The sequence below is a fragment of the Aedes albopictus genome, chromosome 2 (assembly GCF_035046485.1).
Source record: "Aedes albopictus strain Foshan chromosome 2, AalbF5, whole genome shotgun sequence".
Taxonomy (NCBI): Eukaryota; Metazoa; Arthropoda; class Insecta; order Diptera; family Culicidae; genus Aedes; species Aedes albopictus.
The window spans coordinates 323,628,164-323,650,520 of NC_085137.1; the positions used below are offsets into that span (position 1 = coordinate 323,628,164).

Below are 22,357 nucleotides of genomic sequence, written 5' to 3' on the forward strand. Positions count from 1 at the left end.
GTTTTCCTGTCATACCCAAAGAATTTTCTTCAAGGCTTCGTAACATATTCATCGCAGGAATGATTCGAAAGATTGACATTAACGAGGTAGGAATTAACAAACTTATGCAACAACTTATAGACATATTCAAAGAGATGGAAGAAGAAGGAATTCTTATCAATTATAACGGGACACAAACTATCATTAGATTTGTATTTTCGTTATTTTTAGGAGATAACTTGGAGGTCCATTCGTTTCTTCTCTTTTCCGGTAGTTTTAGTGCTACATTTTATTGTAGATTCTGCAAGCGACCGAAGAGTGAGTTACAGAAGGATGATTGCTTGCATACTGATTATTTGCGTAATGAAGAAAATTACCGAGTCGATGCACAACTACAGAACCAGGCACTCACTGGCATAAAAGGATTATCTATTTTTAATCAGCTCCCGTCATTTAGCGTCGTTAAGAATATTAGCGTGGATCCGATGCATGATCTGTTCAGTACTGGCGTCTGCAAGTATGGACTAACAGAGGTGCTAAACTATTGCATTTTTGAAAAAAAGTTCGCATCGTTAAGCGAAGTAAACACACGGAGAAGATTAATCAGTCTAACTGCTAGGGATGAAACTTTATCCAGAATGCCAGATTTAGAAGAAACATATCTTAAGACGAAGAAATCCAAATCTATAACTATTCGTACAACTGCTAGTGAGATGAAGTCGTTTTGTTTCTTCATATCCTTCATACTGGGACCTTTTTTTCCTAAAGATGATCCTGTTTGGGAATTTTGTAAAACACTAGTAAAACTGGTTGATTTCGCACTTCTTCCTTCATTCGGTGAGGTAGATATTGAACAGTTCAGGCAAACTATTACGAAGCACCATCAATTATATACAGAATTGTTTGATGAAAAACTCAAACCTAAGCAACACTTGCTGCTTCATTATCCGTCTGTAATTGAAGAATGTGGTCCAGTCCTGAATATGTCTTGTTTTCGGTTTGAAGCAAAACACAAAGAGCACAAGCAATATGCTAACGTCACGTCATCAAGACGAAATATTTGCTACACATTATGTTTAAAGCCTTCATTACAGTTTGCTTATGACGTTATGACTTCAAGCTTTTTGAAACCTTCCGTTGAAGGTGATTTTATAGCAACCAAGCTATCCTGTAGATCATATTACTTGAACCTGCTATATCCTATTCCATTTGACTCTGAACGTGAAATTTTAGTGTCCTATAATTGTCGTTTCAAAGGAACTCTTTATAAGGCAGGTTTATTTTTAACGAGAACAAGAGACCATATAACAGAATTATATGAAATACTAGAAATAATAACGATCGCGGAAAACATGTATATTGTAGGTCAATTGTGGCAATGTGGCCCATTCAATGATCACCTTATGGCACATGAAGCTATGCACTGCAGTAGGTTAAAACAGATTCTTAACTCTATAGATTTCGATGGACCTCCTATAACTATTCATTCTGTAGATAACCAATACTATTTTAGAAAAAGATATGATTTTTATCTTGAAGAAAACGATATATAATCAATGTTAAAAGCTATGATCTAAATGTTCAATAAATTTTATATAAAATGGTTTAGTGTTTTCAACTTAAATGGCACTAGCTTCGTAATTAGGTGTAAATTCTTGATCGAAAAATCTTACCACGTCAAATAAGAAAGTTTTTCTTCTCATTCGGCGCTTATTTGCATGCATGCATTTTGAAGCATCAAAAGTGACGTGATAATTTTTTTTCTTCAAGCATTTTCGCCTAATTGCAAAGTTAGCGCTGAAATTTGAAATTCGACCTTAAACGGAATCACTACTGTCACCGTAATAAATATGTGAAGGGCAAATCCACATTATATGCGATGCACATAAAAGTGGATGACCAGCCCACAGTGAATAATATTGTATAAGCACATGAAATCAATTTCGTTTCACAGAGAGTAGAAACAAAATGTATTGCATATAACAATAACATAGAGGCCTGAGAGCCATACTACATGCGTTGCACATAACTCTAACTACTTATTTTCGGCCTTAGATTAAATTCATATAATATACTAATAGTGCAATAATATCAGACTGACATATAACTCGGATCGGGAAAGTTGGCTCAGTGATGTGTGGCTCGTGTGTTGCTACCCGGATAAAAATCAACCATATCATATATGGTGAAAACCGTTCATGTATGATACATTGTACCAGCTACAATAAAATGTATCGTAATGCAATGGTTCGATGAAATCTTTGCTTACTGTGCATACATTACATTTACATAATATTTCTATGTTACAATATATTGTACTGTTTTTCTTTTGTTTAAACCATTCACATTTCCGTAATACAGGTATACCTCGATTTAGTGGACATTTCAATTTTTGAAATGTCTATAAAATCGAATCTATATATATAAAAAAATGAGTTTGAAGTCCCTTTGAGGCAACAAAACTCAAGAACGGGTGGACCAATCAGCATGACTCATGCATGGTTCGATTCGTATTCATGGCGGCTGTGTTTATATGTACGAAAAGTTACGAAAATTCACTAGAAAAGTAAATAAATGATGAAGTACGGATTTTTCATGAGCCGGGAACAAATTCAGCGTGATCGAAATTAAATAAATCTAGAGTGCGTTACTGCGATGACCTCAACAGTTGTCAAACCACCACAGCTTGGCAAGACAAAGTTTGCCGGGACAGCTAGTTTTACATAAAAACGAAGCAAAAATTTTTATTTTATTTTTATTTAAATTTTATACCAAACTGAGCCAAAACATATACAAACTGCATGATAATTGAGTTTTCGCTAAAAGGCTCGGAGTTTTTGGCATATACTAGTAATTCTCGCTAAGTAACGAATGAACGAAATCTTTTTTACAAAACCATGTATGGTTGATTGAAAAGCCAATTCACTCAGGGATTCCTTTAAAAAACTCTCCGAGGATTTATTTATCCTGGAATTTTTTCACGAATTGATTCATAAACTCCTCCAGGGATCCCATCTGAAATTCCTCAAGGGGTTCGAAAATTTAGAGATTCTTGACAAGCACTTGATAGAGCGTGGTTACTGGTTGTGCTATATTTGCCGAACGATCTGTCTGTATGAGTAGTGTAGTCTGCTCGGTCGCCTTTTGTTACAATTCTGAGGTGTTTAATAAAATTAAGTGAACCCAGAATTATCAACTCTATTAGGACGGTCTCCGAATAAAACTTCCCACATCATATCATCATGTCACAGAATATTTAAGAAAATCTTCGTTCCTGGCAAGAATTGCTTCACCAATTTTCACATTATTTTTCACAAATCATTTCAGAGAATTTTTAAGAAATTCGCCCAGGGATTACTTCAGAAATTCCTCTAGTTATTTATTTATATTTTTTTTTATTTGTATTCACGAGATTTTTAGCCCTAGGCTAGTTCATCTCGGGACCCACGCTTTACTTCCCTTCCGAAGGAAGAACTCACATTTTGTGAGTTTGTCGGAAGTGGGATTCGATCCCAGGTCCTCGGCGTGATAGTCTAGTGTTCTAACCATCCCACCAGGTCCGCTCCCAGTTATTTATAAATTTCTCTAGGCATTCGTTTGAAGATTTTTTTTGGAGATTTCTTAGGAAAATCTTGGAATTCTATCCTAAAATTCTTCAGAAATTCTTGTAAAACATCTTTTTATTTTTGTTTGCGGAAACTTGTTCGAGTATTCGGCCAAAAAATCCCTTGCGGATTCATTTAAAAAATCTCCCATGGATTTATTTGAAAATTTTCTACAGATATTTGTTTAGAAATTCTTTTTATTCTATAAATTTCACAAAGGTTTTTTTTTTCAAAGCATCTTTCATGATTTACTTATGAAATTACTCCACTTTTTTTTCAAAACAAAATATTCATGAATTTGAGTAGCAATACCTCTAGGGATTCTTACAAAAATGCGTTCAGAGATTCTTTCAGGAATATCTTTAGACATTTATTCAGAAATTTCTCCACAGATTCCTTAAATAAAAATTTTTGCGAGGCCTTTTTAAACTATTTTTCAGAAAATGTATCAAAAGTTCCTTCAAAAATATGAACTGGGGTTACTTTGGAAAATCTTCCAAGAATTTCACCAAAAAATCTTACAGCAATTTCTACCGAAATTCTACTAGTGATTCCTCCAGAAATTTCAGAAAGAGCTGTGTATGATTTTTTTCAGAAAATCCTTCAGAGATTTACCTTTTTTTCGAGACTTTTCTAGATTTTTTCCGAACAATCCTAAAGAAATTCCTTTAAGCATTCTTTCAAACGATCCCCCTAGGATTTATTTCAAAACTTTCTCCGGGGTTTGCTTTAGAAATTGCTCTCGAGAGTTTTTTTAATCTGAATTTCTGTCAGAAAAGCTTCCTGGGACTTCTCTAGAAATTCCTCCAGGGACTCTTTAAAAATGTGAGATCCATGCAGCAATTTTGCGCAGGGATTCCTGTAGAAACTACTCTGGAGGTTCCTTCAGAAAATCTCCCATGGCTTTTATTACAAATTCGACTAGTAATTTCTGCAAAGATATCTCCAGATTTTCCTCCAGAGATCTCTTCACAAATTTATCCATTACTTTAAAAAAAACTTCCACAGATTTTTCGATAATTCTTTCATGAACCCTAGCTGAAATCCGTGCAAGGATTCTTTGCAAAAATCTTTCACGAGTTCCTGAAGAAATCTTTGGAAAACTTCTCAAAGATTTACTTAAAAAAATTCATCCAGGAAATCAGAAAGAAATTCAGTCAGAATTTTTTCCTCAAATCTTCTAGGGATTCCTTTAGATTTTAGAATGTCATTTTGAAGCTTCTCAAGAACACTTAAAGAAATTCTTGCATAAATAGCTTCCATAAATGTTGCATGGATTCGAAACATCTTGCATAGATTATCCCAGAAATTCAACAACGAATTTCTTCGGATTGCTTTAAAAGAGATTCCTTCAGATATTTTTCAAAGCATTCATCTAGAAAACCTTTCATGAAGTTTTACAAAAAAATCCGTGATTTTATATTTTTTGTCAGAAATTCCTCCAGGATTTCTTCAGAGCGTACCTCTCAGAATTCCTCTATGGGTTTCTCATGGAATTCATTAAATAAATGTTTAAAAAAAATATTTTGGGGATTACTCCTGGATTTTTTTTAATATCTCAAGAGGTTTTGTTGGTTATTTTACCAGGAGTTTCCAAGTATTCCTTCCGGAACTTCTTCAGAAAATCCATCTATGAATTTTAAAAAATATTCCTTTTTTTTCAGGAATTAGTTTAGAATTTTCTTCTTTTTTTAAATTCTTCTGAAATTTCTTCAGCGATACCTTCGAAATTTTTTTTACATACTTATTCAATGTTACTATAATTACTTTAGAAATTTCGACATGGATTTCTTCAAAAGTTGTTCCATGGATTCTATTAGAAGTTGTTCCATGGATTCTATTAGAAGTTGTTCCAGCAGTTCCTCAAGAAAGATTCCTCCAGGAATTCATGCTTGGGAATGTGCACCTGAAAGGACGCTGAAATCGGGGAACCTTGACCAACTAGCTCTGATTCTATCATGACAGCACTGGAAATAATTAATCACAGCCAAAGCATTATAATGACCTTTTTATGGAGTTTGCTACAGATTTTGTAATTCAATCAGCAGGTACTACCAAAAAATCTCAGATATATAATACAATTCTGGGTGAGGAAGTCATTAGAAATGTTGAGAAAAGTTTGTTAGAAAATTTGGAGGGAAGATCTGGTGAATCAGCAGTTTGCATGCATCCGCCAAAAATGTTGTCATTTCTAAGGGATCTGTAAAAAATATCGCCAGAAAATCTCTCCGTATACTCCGCTTATCGTGACCACTGACAAACAGACGTAACGCCTTGAACGATTTTCATGAAAATCCATCGCCCAGTTCACACTACCATCACCTGGTGGAGAAGTTGCACGAATCACTGTGTTGTGCCATATCGTCAACAGAAGGCGCTAGTGTGAAACATCAAACGCCTAGAAAAACGATGCTCGCGCTTCTGGTTGTGAAAGCCATAACTATGAAAATTTAAAATGATCGTTAAAAGCTTGGTCGATGGAAATTTCGTAAGTGTTACGTCTGTTTGTCTGTGTCGTGACCATCGACAAAGCCAGGGATATTTATTAAAAAAAAAAACGAAGTCAGAAAGGGAATAATGAGATAAGGGAAGATTCAAATATTACGTCCATCGTTTTTCGGGATTTCTAGACCCCCCCTCCCCCCTCTGTCACGCACTTTTCCTATACCCAATACACGTACTGTCACACTTTTCTAGACCCCCCCCCCTCCCCCAAATCATGGACGTAATTTTTGAACGTTCCCTAAGTAAATATAGAATCAAATATATCGTGAAGTACTCTTCGGCGCTAACTTGGGTTTTCCACAAAACAATTTATTGATATGAAGTGCTCCGTGTTTCAAAAGGCTAAAACCCCCTGCATTATAAGTCATCATGATACAAACTGCAAGATTTAAACTAATTCAATATTTGAAAAAATAGCATTAAAAATGTACATAAAATCGAAGTACATAAAATCGAGGGTCTATATAATCGAGGGTCCACTAAATCGAGGTATACCTGTATATTTTTTTTCTGTGCATTTTTAGTTTTGCTTTAAATTTCGATTTTTTTTCGTGTTTTGTTTTGTTTTTTTTGTTGTTACTTTGACATGGATGATCCTTCAAGTCCGAACGCTCAGAGATAGTTCTATTTCACTTTTTTTTATCAATCTCGTTTCGCTAGCAGGCCTCAGATGCCATAAGCAGGAGCCAAATTACAAATTACATAATATAGTACGATTTGCATAATCTAACACAAATAACAAAAGAGAACTATTCCAAGACCTTTCAATGTAATGTAAATCCAGTATTGAAATTAGTATTCAAAGCAATACATTCCCTGCACCTCTTTTTCGTTTGAAACCATACATTGTACAGTACATTTGAACCCACGTACCAGTATTACAACAATTCATTTACAATAAAATGTATGGTTTAGCGAAAAAAAAGTATATGGAAAAAAATCTTTTTTTTGTATTGTTACGATACTTAACAACCTATACAATTCATTGTAAAAATCTCATTTACAATTTACTGTATGATTGAAAACAGTACATTGTATTATTTTTGTATTGCTGCTTTTGCCATAATTTATATTGTAAAAAGATTGTTCTAAATATAGATAGTAGAGTAAACATAGATCCGCGGACACCGCTGACTAAAATGTTTTGAGCGTGTAAATAGCAATTTTCAAGAGAGCGGCGGTTGAATATGACGTCATGCGCTCCATTGATGTTGTCCAAATCGTGACGTCATGCTTGTTTGGATACAGATTATGACAGTTCGTTTGGATACAACGGATTCATCAACACGGATCTATGTTTACTCTACTATCTATAGTGTGAACTGGGCGATGGATTTTCATGAAAATCGTTCAAGGTGTTACGTCTGTTTGTCTGTGCTTAAATCCTCTACACACGATTTTGACGTATTTTTGTTCGAGCTTGAACATCTGTTCTTTGTGTTAAAACTCAAGGATTACACATTCGTTTTTAAAATTTTGGACAACTTCTGAAATTTTGAAATTGCGAAAACAGTGGGAAAATATTCAAATATTTCTTTTTTTTCGCAATAAATATTCATTTCCAGAATGCTCCTGATATAGGAAAATTATTTTTTTAGGAAAAAATCCTCCGCTTTTTAGCGCAATTCTGAAAAATTAAAAAAGGCAGTAGAAACACAACGTCAAATTGGTATCTGCGGCGTTGTGTCGATTGTCCAGATTCAATCTAGAAACACAGACAAACAGACGTAACAGTTGCGAAATTTCCATCGACCACGCTTTTAACGATCATTTTAAATTATCATAGTTGTGGCTTTCACAACCAGAGGCGCGCGCATCGTTTTTCTATGCGTTTGACGTTTCACACTAGCGCCTTCTGTTGACGATATGGCACAACACAGTGATTCGTGCAACTTTTCCACCAGGTGATGGTAGTGTGGACTGGGTGATGAATTTCCATGAAAATCGTTCAAGGTGTTACGTCTGTTTGTCTGTGCTAGAAATATGTAGTCAAAAACAGATATGTGACATATTTGGAAATATTCTATTATATTAAATCGTAGTAAAACGAGTAATGATAACGCGCGTCCGTCCGGGTGTGCAGTCAGTAGGTGAACTGATGTTTATTGTTTTGTCTCCACTGCTGTACCAGACAGTCAGTGATGTAGCCACCGACGAACCGACGTGACAGTGGTGTTTCAAAATTGTCCCCCCTAAATTTAACGGTCGTCCAGCGAAGCAAGCGAACGCTTCTGTCAAATCAGCGCAGACGCGAACCCACAGTGGGATCATTCTGAAAAAAGACGATCAAAACCTCTAAGAGCCGTTAGATGACATTTTAGCATATAGGCACAGACAAACAGACGTAACACCTTGAACGATTTTCATGGAAATTCATCGCCCAGTCCACACTACCATCACCTGGTGGAAAAGTTGCACGAATCACTGTGTTGTGCCATATCGTCAACAGAAGGCGCTAGTGTGAAACGTCAAACGCATAGAAAAACGATGCGCGCGCCTCTGGTTGTGAAAGCCACAACTATGATAATTTAAAATGATCGTTAAAAGCGTGGTCGATGGAAATTTCGCAAGTGTTACGTCTGTTTGTCTGTGATATAGGTGTCTTTGGAAGATATGTTCAGAAAAATCTTCTCTATTTTTATGCATATTCACTGTATGGTAAAACTGTAGGGTGAACCCGAGCAAAAATATATTTTTTCAAAATATTATTTTAGAGGGTAGATGTCTTCAGCAAAGTTGTAGAACAAGTAATTTTAAGTAACTTTGCTGAAGACACCATATAGCTTGGACTTCATTTTTAGGGAGAAAATATGAAAGTTTTAAAAAACAACCTCAAAATCCGTTTTTTGAACTTTTCCATGATTATATTGTAAAATTTCAACGTGATATGTTCTACAAGTTTGTAGATACTACTGGAATACACTATCTTGCCGAAGACATCAACTCTGTAAAATTGAAAATTGCTCCAGTAAACCATTTTTTTGAAAATTTTTCACTATTTTCACTATTGAATATTTTTTGAATAGGCACTTTTTGGCAGCCGTGCTATCGAAATTTCAATGCTGTATAATGTCCAGAATAGACCGAAAATGACTTAACAATCGGGTCTGATAAGGCACTTTGATTTCTGATGCTATTTTAATAGTCATTTTTCAAAGGAAATATTCACAAATTTCATACAAATCATTTAATACAAACTGAAAACTCACGAAAACTTTTCGACATTAATATTTGTTAATCCAAATAGTATTCTTGTTGAAATAGTCTACATTTCAACACTGTGGTTGACTTTACATTGAATACACGACAAAAAATATCGCTTTTTAAATTTTTAGATGAGTTTTTAACACTATTTAAAAACTGTGTTTTTTATCTAATTTTTTATTGTAATTCCCAATGCATTTGTTTATGTTAAAATACAAACATTAATCAATTAACTAAAACAATGATAACATTTCTGTTCATTTGCTATGTTAACATTATAACTTCGGTTAAAAAACTAAAAAGGCGAAAATATAATGAATGCCACTACAAGTTTTGTGTTGAAAATAGAAAAACAAAATAAAACGAGTGAAACATTACATCACATTGAAACAGCCAGTATCTGTTAGAGATATTCCATGACGAAAATTCTTCACAGATATTTTATTGAAATTGGTTATGCTGTTTGATACTCTTTAAAATTTATTTTTTGCGGTTTTCAAGAACTACGTCCGTTAGGTCGATTCCTGTCCATGATTTTCAAAATTCCTTCGTCGTAGACATATTACCTTGGTTCATCCACAGACAAACAGACGTAACACCTTGAACGGTTTTCATGGAAATCCATCGCCCAGTTCACACTATCATCACCTGGTGGAAAAGTTGCACGACTCACTGTGTTGTGCAATATCGTCAACAGTAGGCGCTAGTGTGAAACGTCAAACGCATAGAAAAACGATGCGTGCGCCTCTGGTTGTGAAAGCCACAACTATGAAAATTTAAAATGATCGTTAAAAGTGTGGTCGATGAAAATTTCGCAAGTGTTACGTCTGTTTGTCTGTGGTTCATCCCTTGACAAATCCGCATTAAGATCAAGGCTCGATTATGGATACTTTTCCGGAGGAGCCTTTAGTTTTAAGTTTATATTATAACGATTTTTTGAAAAGATAAAAAGGTTTTGTGCCTTTTTGAGAAAGATTTCGTAGATGAGGAAATCACTCAAAGAGGCTTTTCCCTCTTTCAAAATTTGTAGTTCAAAATAAATGGCACTAACAGTTGAAATAGCCTACATTTATTTAACTTGTTTTTTTTATTCAGAATTGCTACTCGGGTGAGCTAAAAATAATATCGAAAGGTTGTATGAGATTTGTGAATATTTTCTTTGCAAATTACTATTCAAATAGCTTCAGATATCAAAATGCCTTAACAGACCCGATTGTTAAGTCAATTTTGGACTATTCTGGACATAATGAACCATAGAAATTTTGACAGCACGGCTGCCAAAAAGTGCCTACTCAAAAAATATTCAATAGTGAGTTTTTAACTCATCTAAACATTTAAAAAGCGATATTTTTTGTCGGGTATTCAATGTAAAGTCAACCACAGTGTTAGAAATGTAGACTATTTCAACAAGAATACTATTTGGATTAACAAATATTAATGTCGAAAAGTTTTCGTGAGTTTTCAGTTTGTATTAAATGATTTGTATGAAATTTGTGAATATTTCCTTTGAAAAATGACTATTAAAACAGCATCAGAAATCAAAGTGCCTTATCAGACCCGATTGTTAAGTCATTTTCGGTCTATTCTGGACATTATACAGCATTGAAATTTTAATAGCACGGCTGCCAAAAAGTGCCTATTCAAAAAATATTCAATAGTGAAAATAGTGAAAAATTTTCAAAAAAATTGGTTTACTGGAGCAATTTTCAAATTTACAGAGTTGATGTCTTCGGCAAGATAGTGTATTCCAGTAGTATCTACAAACTTGTAGAACATATCACGTTGAAATTTTACGATACAATCATGGAAAAGTTCAAAAAACTGATTTTGAGGTTGTTTTTTTAAACTTTCATATTTTCTCCCTAAAAATGAAGTCCAAGCTATATAGTGTCTTCAGCAAAGTTACTTGGAATTTTTTGTTCTACCCTCTAAAATAATATTTTGAAAAACTATATTTTTGCTCGGGTTCACCCTACAGTTTTACCATACAGTGAATATGCATAAAAATAGAGAAGATTTTTCTGAACATATCTTCCAAAGACACCTATATCACAGACAAACAGACGTAACGCCTTGAACGATTTTCATGAAAATCCATCGCCCAGTTCACACTACCATCACCTGGTGGAGAAGTTGCACGAATCACTGTGTTGTGCCATATCGTCAACAGAAGGCGCTAGTGTGAAACATCAAACGCCTAGAAAAACGATGCTCGCGCTTCTGGTTGTGAAAGCCATAACTATGAAAATTTAAAATGATCGTTAAAAGCTTGGTCGATGGAAATTTCGTAAGTGTTACGTCTGTTTGTCTGTGCCTATATGCTAAAATGTCATCTAACGGCTCTTAGAGGTTTTGATCGTATTTTTTCAGAATGATACCACTGTGGAACCTTTTCCTATATGAATACACGGGGGTTTGGAGTCAAGCTATCAAAACAACGCGAACCATTATAGAGGAGGCGGTAGTGTTCGGCTATTTTTCATCATGGCGCCGGGGACAAGGGAACGTTCATAAATTACGTCCAACATTTGGGGGAGGGGGGGGGTCTAGGAAAGTGTGACAGTACGTGTATAAGGTATAGGGAAATAGCGTGACAGAGGGGGGAGGGGGGGTCTAGAAATCCCGAAAAACGATGGACGTAATAAATGAACCTTCCCCAACAAATTTGAATTTATTTGTTCTAGCTGTCACGTCGGTTCGTCGGTGGTGTAGCTAGGGGTGGATGCTATAAATATTTTTAATCATATGTGCTGAAATCGAATGTCATGTGAGTTTGTCAGTGATATCCACAAAAAAAGATGAACATGCTCGAACAAAATTGTTCAAAAATCTTGTGTAAAGAAAAAAAACAAGCTCAGTAACGACATCGACGGTGACATTCCCACCTAAAAACTCGTTCCGACATCATGATGGCGCTTACTGAAGAAATATTTCACTAGCGTACCTTTAAATTTTCCTAATTCAGAGACTGTGCTGTATTTGCTCAAATAACAAGATGTTTATGATTGTTTCACTGATTCAACAACAAAATTTGAGCAGTCTATTGACAATTAGTTTCACCACTTTCAATTAGAAATGACTTGAACAATAATACAATAATTATTGTTTTCCTAGTAAATCCAACACATTCTCTCGGTGGAACTATATTGGGGTGCATACCTGGCAACATTTGCGCCAAAAGGTAAAACAACGGCAAATTTGTACCCCCATTTGAAATGTGACAGCGCCTCGTAATGGCCACATTCCTAGTTATTTCAAACAACCGTTGCAATGCTTTAAATAACCGCACTGCATGGGCTTGGACGTCTGTTCTCTGTGATATATCTGTGATCTGTCATCAGAAAACGCCGTCTTCACAGCTAGATGGCGCAACCGCTACTGTCTTTCCCCTCTCCAAAACTGACAGCACTAAATATTTACAAAATTTGAAGCTATCATTTTGTAACGTCAAAACTCTCAGGTCAAAACGTTTTCGTCCCATCAGAAGCAACGTAAACAACACAGACAATCGCATCTTTTCGGATAATTCGTTTTGTAAAATTTACAATTTATCCTATTATTTTACAATTTTCAAACTTCAATCGTCTCTTTCAGGTTCCAGTGCACCATGTGGGATGATTCGGATCAAAAATCTGCCACCTTCGTGTGGCAGAAGAAGCTCGAAAAGCAAGGCCTGAAAAACCTTTCGCGGAAGGAACTGGAAGCGCTCAACCGCAAGAAACAGCAGGAGAATGTGATTGAACTGGAGAAGCTGAAAAAGCGACGACTGGAGCGGGAACACCAACAGCAGCAACGAGAGGACGACATGTATCTGATGCAACGGTCTAAGGAAGTGGCCCAGTTTGAGGAATGGCAACGGCAAGAGGAAACATTCCACCTGGAGCAGGCGAAACTTAGGAGCAAGATTCGGATCCAGGATGGCCGGGCGAAACCGATCGATTTGCTTGCGCAGTACATTTCGGAGCAGAACTTGGAGGAATCGATTGAGATGCAAATGCATGAGCCTTACACCTATTTAAACGGGTTGGGATTGGATGATCTGGAGGATTTGATAGCGGATATTAAGGTTTACAACGAACTGGAGAAGGGCCAGAATGGAGACTACTGGAATGATTTAACAATTATAGTTGAGGATGAACTCCAAAAGTTGAGAAAAGTTGAGGTCGAGAAGCAGAGGATGGCCACCGGAAGAAGAGAGGGTATTCATCAGAGTGTTGCGAAGGATGTGACTCAGATATTCAAAGGAAAAAATTCGTCGCAGCTGGACGAACTGAAGAAGAAAATTGAGGATAAAATAAACAGCCAACAGGACGGTTTGGATATCGGTTACTGGGAAAGTTTACTGTCGCAGTTGAAGGCTCATATGGCACGGGCTAGGTTGCGAGATCGCCATCAGGAGAATTTGCGAAATAAGCTGGAAATGCTGAAAAAAGAGCAGGAATCTAGCGTGAAAAAGGAAGAAAACGATGATCCGGATGCGGGGCCAAGCGGAGCTGGTCCCTCTGGTATGCGGAAATTCGAAGCTATGGATGAGACCTCCAGAGACAGTAGTAGTCAATCTGGTACCGAACAAGTTAAGGATGAGGAAAATCCCGAATGCGATTTGCTCAATGAATGCTTTGAGTTATATAAAAAGGGAGCCTATGAACCAAAGTACATTTCCGAGAAAGATCTGGAAGCCGGTGTGGAGATAGTCTCCGAGGAAAAAGACGACGAAGTGTTGGATCTTCTTCGGCAGAAAGTGCTAGGAATCAATCAAGATGATGAGACTTTCTCAAAGGATGAAATTATCCTCCGCAAAGAAGCAAAACGTGGCATGAACGATGACGAAGCGGAGTTCTCCGTGGAATCCCGGGTCGATTCGCAGGTTTATCTGTGGTCTGATAAGTACCGGCCCAGGAAGCCCCGTTACTTCAATCGGGTCCACACCGGTTTCGAGTGGAACAAGTACAATCAAACTCACTACGATATGGACAATCCTCCCCCGAAAATCGTCCAGGGCTACAAGTTCAACATTTTCTACCCCGATTTGATCAACAAGAATTCCACACCACAGTACTTCCTAACTCCATGCGCGGACAATCCGGACTTTGCGACGCTTCGGTTCCACGCGGGACCGCCCTACGAAGACATTGCGTTCAAGATCGTCAACCGAGAGTGGGAGTTTAGCTACAAGCGAGGTTTCCGCTGCCAGTTTCACAACAACATCTTTCAGCTGTGGTTCCACTTCAAGCGGTACCGCTACAGGAGATAAGGATAAGGACCGACAGTTTGCGTAAGTTTATGTTCTAATATATGTTTACATTTTTTTATTTACTCATACAGTCGGAACCCGCTCGTTGAGCCACAACCTCCACCCAACCAACGAATTCGATTCGCTAGTTGGGTGAAGTGACAGCAGCACAAGGGGCGTGCGCATTGTTTTTTCAAATCATGTTTAGGTTGGAAGTAAAAAATAAAATTTTTCAATTTGTTTTACATTTAGAGCAAAACTGATACGTTTTGCAGTATACATATATGGCCAATGCGAAAAATAATTATTTTCACCCATTTTAGTCGGTGAAGTGTAAATATAGATGTTTTTGAAACCACCCGGACCAAAGTACAAGCACAAAACGCTTTCATTGATCGACAAAATAAAGATTGCCAATGTTTTGCATTTGTTCGAAGTAATTGTATGTACATATTGTTTTTTTTTGTTAAGAAATATAAAATAGAAATTCTTTTCGATTATCAGTAAAGTTTAAGAAACCAAAAACTCATTAGCTCGCCCCTCGAAATTACAGATTGGTTGTCATTTTCATTTTGACATTGAATTATGACATCCAGGTACTTTTTAGTTGGCTGACAGCTCAACTAACGGAGCCCCAACTAAAAAGTCACCCAACTATTAAACCCCCAACCATCGGGTCATGACTGTATTGGTATTTCGTTAGCTTTTCGAGTTTTTGATGACATCCATGAACTAACTTTGAACAAGTATGTCATTTGTTTCGGTGTTTTCAATGAAAATTTCACCGCCTTCCACAAACTTCAGGAACCTTGTTCGGTTTATGTTGCTGAGCTGGCAGCAATCAACTTGGCTTTGGAGATGATTTCCTACATGCCCGCAGACCATTTCTTCATCTTCTCGGATAACCTTAGTTCTATTGGGACACTCCGGTCGATGAAACCTGTAAAACAGGGGTTTTCAGACCTTTTGTCGCGACCCTTTTTGAAACAGACGCGCGGTGCACTTGATCAAAAGTATTTTTGAAAAATTTCTAGAGAGGTTAGAGAGGAAAAACATGTTAAATATAGTTGTCTGTTTCTTAAAAATTCCTCGTGAAATATTTAAGAAAAATTCCCAGAAAAATCACAACATATTTCCTGTATCATTCGTGGTTAATTGCTTTAAAGCTCAGATCCTCGAAAACACTAGCCATATTCCTTTAGAGATTCTTAGTATCTATCATACCTTCTAAGATTTTTGATATTGCGGATATATTTGATGAATTCATTAAAAATTTCCTATCTAATGAGCCTCTTGACATTCTAAGAAAATTCATTAAAGATTCAACTATTCATTCATTCAACTATTGTCTGCCTGCCGCAGAGTCGATATAATCTCTGATGATGAACCTAATGATATAATCAATTTCTCAAGGTTTCCTAAATTTAATATTTCAAATGCAATATTGCCGTGTGCAGCATAGTTATCCCATGTTAATAGGGATTTTCATAGAACATGGGACACTTATGTCGCACAAGGCAGAATAGTCATTATAGCATTGCCATCAGTTATGCACGTTATTGGTCGATTTGTCCATTGAATATTTTTCATCGAACTTGTAGCACGCTCATAACTGTCGCGGTGCACTTGGCAAGGCTTCGCGGGGCACCAAGTGCACCGCGGTGCACGATCTGAAAACCGTTGCAGTGTAAAACATCCATCTTACTATCTTACAAAAATAAGGGAGCAGGTGGGTGCACTGGTCGAAAAATCATACAAGATTACCTTTGTATGGGTCCCCTCACATTGCTCAATTTATGGCAATGAGGAGGCGGACTCTCTCGCAAAGGTGGGCGTACAGGAAGGTGAGATCTATGATATAAGAATTTCACATGATGATTTTTTCCATTTTGTTAGTCAGAGATCTCTTCAAAGTTGGCAAAATGATAGGCGAGATGTCCAGCTAGGACGGTGGTTACATTCCATTATTTCTAATGTTTCCTTGCGAGTGTGGTGTTATGGTTTGGATGTAAAGTCGCAATTTCATTTGCGTGATGTCAAGACTTATGTCCAACCTTATGTACTCGCTAGATGTGCAGTTACACAGGATTAATCTCGCGTCGAGCAATGTTTGTACTAAGTGCGGTTTCGGTTACGATGACATCGACCACATAGTTTAGCGATTCTATAACATTCCCCAGAAAACCATTCCCCAGAAAACCATTTCCCAGAAACCCGTTCCCCAGAATGTACCATTCCCCAGAAAGAAAATAAAACTATAGTTTTATTTCTGAATGGTTTATATTAATCGCTAAAAATCAAATATTTATTCGTAAAAAATCACCGGAAGAAACATCCTGCCAAAAATTCTTATTTGACAAGACTTTGGAACTTTGGAAATAAGCATGATTTGCCTTTACAATTTAGGCTATTGGTATAATTATTGGTATCGCAACTGCTTACTTTTTCAACATACATTTTTCCTTCTTTTTTGCATAGGCTGTTCTTTCGAATTGCACTTTTCAGTAAATTATCGGCATCAAAACTTCTTACATTTTCTACGTAGGGGTAGGCGGGGCAATATGGACACCCTAAGGTTTTTGCCAACTTTACCTGGCAAGATGACAAAAAAGTTTAGTTTTTTGATACATGTATCCTTTTGAAGTCTATTTAGCATCTATTGCATAAGAATGCTCACGAGGAAAAATGATTTATCCACTTCAAAAAATGTTATGAAAAATGTTAGTTTTTCATGACCGCCTTCAAGCCTACGGGGCAGAATGGACACCCCCATGGGGCAATATGGACACCATGAGACTTTTACGAATTCCGTACATTTTTTACACATATAAAGTCATTTCATTACAAAACAACTATTATGGATGAATAATACGCCGAAGTAGTTCATTTTTGTTCAGTTAATTTAAATTCAGGCTGTTTTGGATAGCCTGTTTTGAGCTTCCTTTTTGTCGGCATGTACAGCTGTGCCTAGAACAACTATTTTCCACTGCTGTCGTTTTTTGACCAATTTGTTTCACCCTATGTCTACTATAGTGAACATTTAACCGAAAATATACTGAAATCGAAGAATTTTGTTGGTTTGTGATTTAGGTTATATTTTTCCCTTGCCGCTTCTTTCAAAAAGGTGAGTGTCCATTTTGCCCCGGCAGCAGAAGCTATTTCCAAACATGATTTTTGATATAATAAAGAAGAAAATATAAACATGTTAAGCATGTAGATACAGCAAAACTACTTGCATGTGTTCTAGAAATATCAGGTTTTAATCGACCGGCAATAAATTAATCACTAAATCTTATTTTAGATGGTGTGAAAATTATAATTTCTAGCACAAAAAACGGAGGACGCAACTTTTTCGTGTAAAATCAAGTATAAATTTAATTTCGAATGTTTCTTTCCTGAAACTACGTTTTAGACAAGTGGACTATATTCTCCATTCATTAAAAGTTCAAAAAAGTTCGCATATTTCAAAATATTGAGGGTGTCCATTCTGCACCGGGTGTCCATATTGCCCCGCCTACCCCTATCCCTATTTTATGGTTGTTTTTACTACATAAATGTATATTTTTTTAATTTCTATCCTTGAAAAAGACCAAATACAAAGTGCCGAAGCGTCGGACAGAACCAAACTATCCGTTTTCATCCCCTAGACTGTGAAGAGAGCCTGTAAAAATCAAAAGAATCTTCCAGTCGATTCTTTACGTAATTTATTTATAAATATAGGGACATTAGGGGCATAATGGACTCCCTAATCAAATGCCTGTATAACAGAAAAAAAATCTAACATATTAACAGTTGGCTTAAAACTTTAGCATGTTTCCTACACATTTCAATCATTTACAACAAGTAGAATGTCTTTCTAATGAAGAAATAATGAATTGTGAACTGTGTGTTTTTTAAGGCTGTCAGGGAAGGTCGGACAGGGAAGGACGAAATGGAAACCCATCGGGGCAAAATGGACACCACTGCATATTTTATGCTATACCTTTGTTTACATCGACCTGTTAATTGATTTGTCTACGGAGCTCAATACCACAGTATAATACTCAATCTTAGACGAGATTACATAACATCAAAGTCAATTAAATAAACTTTTGACTAAAATAATCGGTTTGTTTTTGCAAACTTTCTAAAATACTTAACAGTATGCAATCCCTGATAAAAAATATCATAAAAATACTATAAATTTTATTGTTACAACACCATTTTTTCGAAAAATATTCACCATTAAACGTATTGTAATTTACACGGCACACTCACCATCACCCCTATTGTTATATACCATTCGGCGAATGGTAAATGACACTTTTACAATAAAAAATGGTGGTCGTTATGTATCTTAACCATAAAATTTTGAGAAAATTGTCATACACTTTTTCGCGAAAAACAATAGAATGTATTGTGTTTTTAGGGACATTTTTAAAAGAAAACAATTTATCTTAATGTTTTTTCATTGTTCTTACAATACAAATAAAATTAATTGAATGGCGTCAAATGAATCGTTGTTACAATAAAAATACAATACTATTTGTTGTTATTTGTAAGCAGTTTTCGCTTTTGAAAATCTATAGAATTTATATTTCTCGCTAACATTTATATCCAGCATTTACGAGCACTAACGGCTGCCAGAATGATATGCACATTTATGATAAGAATCAAATACTCTGATGTCTGTCTGGTAAGTATTGCTTGGCAGCTGTTGATAAGATCTATCTTCAATCTTTTCAAATAAGGTACACCGGGGCAAGTTGAAACGGGTGGGGCAAGATGAAACACGAAGTTTTGAAACAGATTTCAATACAATTTGGTAATTTATCCTTCGTTAAAAGATTGTTTGAATCAAAAACTATGTGTTATGATGATCAAACAGTTTATCATCATTAGAAAACATCATGTTAACCTGCTGTTTCATCTTGCCCCACCCGTTTCAACTTGCCCCGGTGTACCTTAACTGCCAAATATCACAAGTCAGATCTCAGGTCGTATGATCCATACCATAACCCTTTCGTGACGAACCAGCACAATTGTGCTGTTGAGCGATAGCATTTTTGCATATTTTTTCATCTGTTTATACCTTGTTTTATGTGATGTAAACTGTTTCAATAAATCAGCCATTACTTATACTCGTTTGTGTGTAAACAAACTTTTGTTTACGTTGCCTGTGAGATTTATCACAACGAAGTAAACAAAAAGTGCGGCTGTTCGAGTCCGTATGAAGTTGATCATCAATATTAACTTCTTTTCTCGATCAGCCTAGATAGCTGTGTAGTGTCGGTAGCGATTGTCTCAATTGGCTAAGAATAACACTACGGACCGCCTGTTCCGGTGGTAAGAATCCACCAACAGGTGACCCCTAATTCATGGTGTGATGCGGCTTTATGCTTACCGTGCCTAGGAATGAATGGCTAGGGGGGTCTAATAAAAACCTAACCGCTAACGGAGCCTGTGGAGTACCAGGGCGCCCTCCACAGTATGTAGCCCTTACTGCGCTAACCGGAGCAATGGTGCAGTGGACCTTGTGTTTCTCCGAGACAATCAGCTGCCCTTCTTCAATCTCACTTGAGGCTAAATAAGGGCGGGATTATGAAGATGTTGTTAATTAGTTTAAATTTTCACCTATTTGGTTTCGCATTATGCGATTTACACAGTGTATTCTGTGTATCCTCGCCTTTGGCGTTTTCCAATCGATACCGATTTGGTTTTATTGTTGCTGTTCTTTGTTGTGCTGTTGTTGCGAAGAGTTTAATCTTACCTAGTTTGGGTAGTGGCTACGGTTAAGATAGCTCAGATCAATCTTCAGCATAAAAGAACAGCAACGATCAATCTTTGCAGACTTATGCAAAATGGTACAGCCCAAGTGGCCTTGGTACAAGAACCTTACTTTCGTAAGGGAAATTTCTATCTAGGAAACCTTGTGAACCCGGTGTTTGCCACTTTCAGTAAACATGAAATGGCAAACTCGCGTGTCATGCCTCGAGCCTGTGTGCTTGTCAACAACGCAATAGTTGCTACACTCATCTCTGAACTAACCACCAGAGATGTATGTGCTATCACAATTGATGTATCTGTTGGAAACCTCAACAGGAAATACGTCTATTGTTCTGTGTATTTACCGCATGATGAACCATCCCCTACGGATGCTTTCAAACAAGTCATCGCATACTGCACTTCAAAAGGCCTTCCGCTAATTGTTGGCAGTGATGCTAATGCTCACCATATCATCTGGGGCAGCTCAGACATTAACTTGAGAGGCTCCAGTTTGATGGAGTACTTAAGTAGTACAGATCTTGCATTACTTAACATAGGCAACCGCCCAACCTTCATGGTATCTGCTAGAGAGGAAGTGTTAGATATAACGCTTTGCTCTAGCAGAATTAGTCACGAGCTGACCAATTGGCATGTGTCAGATGAAGAATCTTTATCTGACCATCGCTACATCTTTTTTGAACATTTAAATGTTACTTCGCAAACATTGCGTTTCAGGAATCCTTGGTCAACAAACTGGGATCTTTATACTGATTTGGTTGCAGCCAAATTTCATGGATATTCACCATCCATTGACACTCCAAGTGATTTAGATGATGCCGTTGATACTACAACGACCTTCATCATGGAAGCTTTTGAAGAAGCATGCCCTCTACGGTCTGTGAAGATCACAAGAGGAACCCCTTGGTGGAACTCTGATCTGGCGAAGCTCAGGAAACAATGTAGAAAGAGTTGGAACAGACGACGTTCGGCTGGTTCGGAGGCTTTCAGGTCGGCTCGCATGGCCTACAGGAAAGCTCTCCGGTCTGCTGAACGATCCGGCTGGAAAAACCTTTGTACAAATGTTTCCAGCATGAGTGAAGTCAGTCGGTTAAACAAAATCCTTGCGAAATCTAAGGATTTCCGGGTGAACGAACTTCGTTTGCCAAATGGCGATCTGACTTCCTCTGATGAGGAAGTTCTGGAATGCTTATTCAGCACACACTTCCCTGGATGTGTAGATATTACATCTTCGGATGATCCTGATGTCTTTTCTTGTAGTTATGATTCTTTAGCTTCGGCTCGGAGTATTGTAACTATAGAATCGATTGAGTGGGCTCTTAATAGCTTTGCTCCTTTCAAATCTCCTGGGGCAGATGGGATTTATCCTATTTTGCTTCAGAAGGGATTTGATTATTTCAAACATGTTTTGAAAAAACTACTTGTTTGCAGTTTTGCTTCAGGGTATATTCCCAAATCCTGGAGGGATATTACTGTAAAGTTTATTCCGAAAGTGGGTCGTGCGTCGTATGAAGAAGCAAAGAGTTTCAGACCTATCAGTTTGACCTCTTTTCTTCTGAAATGCTTAGAACGCATTGTGGATCATCACATCCGAGATGTTCATCTGGCCAACGTGCCTCTTCATGTGAACCAACATGCCTACCAATCTGGTAAGTCCACTGTGACTCTTTTACACAAGGTTGTTTACGATATCGAGAAAGCATTCGCTCAAAAGCAATCTTGTTTGGGTGTTTTCTTAGATATCGAGGGTGCCTTTGACAACGTGCCTTTCGATGCCATATTGGAAGCCGCACGGAGTCATGGTATATCTCCAATGATTTCCAATTGGATTCACCAAATGCTCAAAAACCGATATCTCTTCTCGACATTGCGTCTAGCAGGGATTAGGAAATTGAGTGTTTGTGGATGCCCCCAAGGGGGAGTCTTATCACCGCTTTTGTGGAATCTCGTAGCAGATACGCTATTGAGGCAACTCAATAATAGCGGTTTTCCTACTTATGGTTTTGCCGACGACTACCTAACATTGTTAGTTGGTATGTGCATCAGCACCCTTTTCGACCTGATGCAA

The 22,357-nt window shown here is 37.0% G+C and overlaps 2 protein-coding genes across 2 annotated transcripts in view; one reads left to right on the forward strand and one right to left on the reverse strand.

Moving 5' to 3' along the window:
• Positions 1-22,357, reverse strand: part of LOC109417190 (uncharacterized) — a 44,702-nt gene that overhangs the window by 15,873 nt on the left and 6,472 nt on the right. The gene's annotated exons all lie outside the window — the stretch shown is intronic.
• On the forward strand, positions 12,725-14,613 carry LOC109403038 (splicing factor Cactin). Its single transcript, XM_062852413.1, is given in 3 exon segments — positions 12,725-12,827; positions 12,888-14,472; positions 14,474-14,613. Coding segments are annotated over 2 exon segments (1,671 nt in total). The 5' UTR covers positions 12,725-12,827; positions 12,888-12,900; the 3' UTR covers positions 14,573-14,613.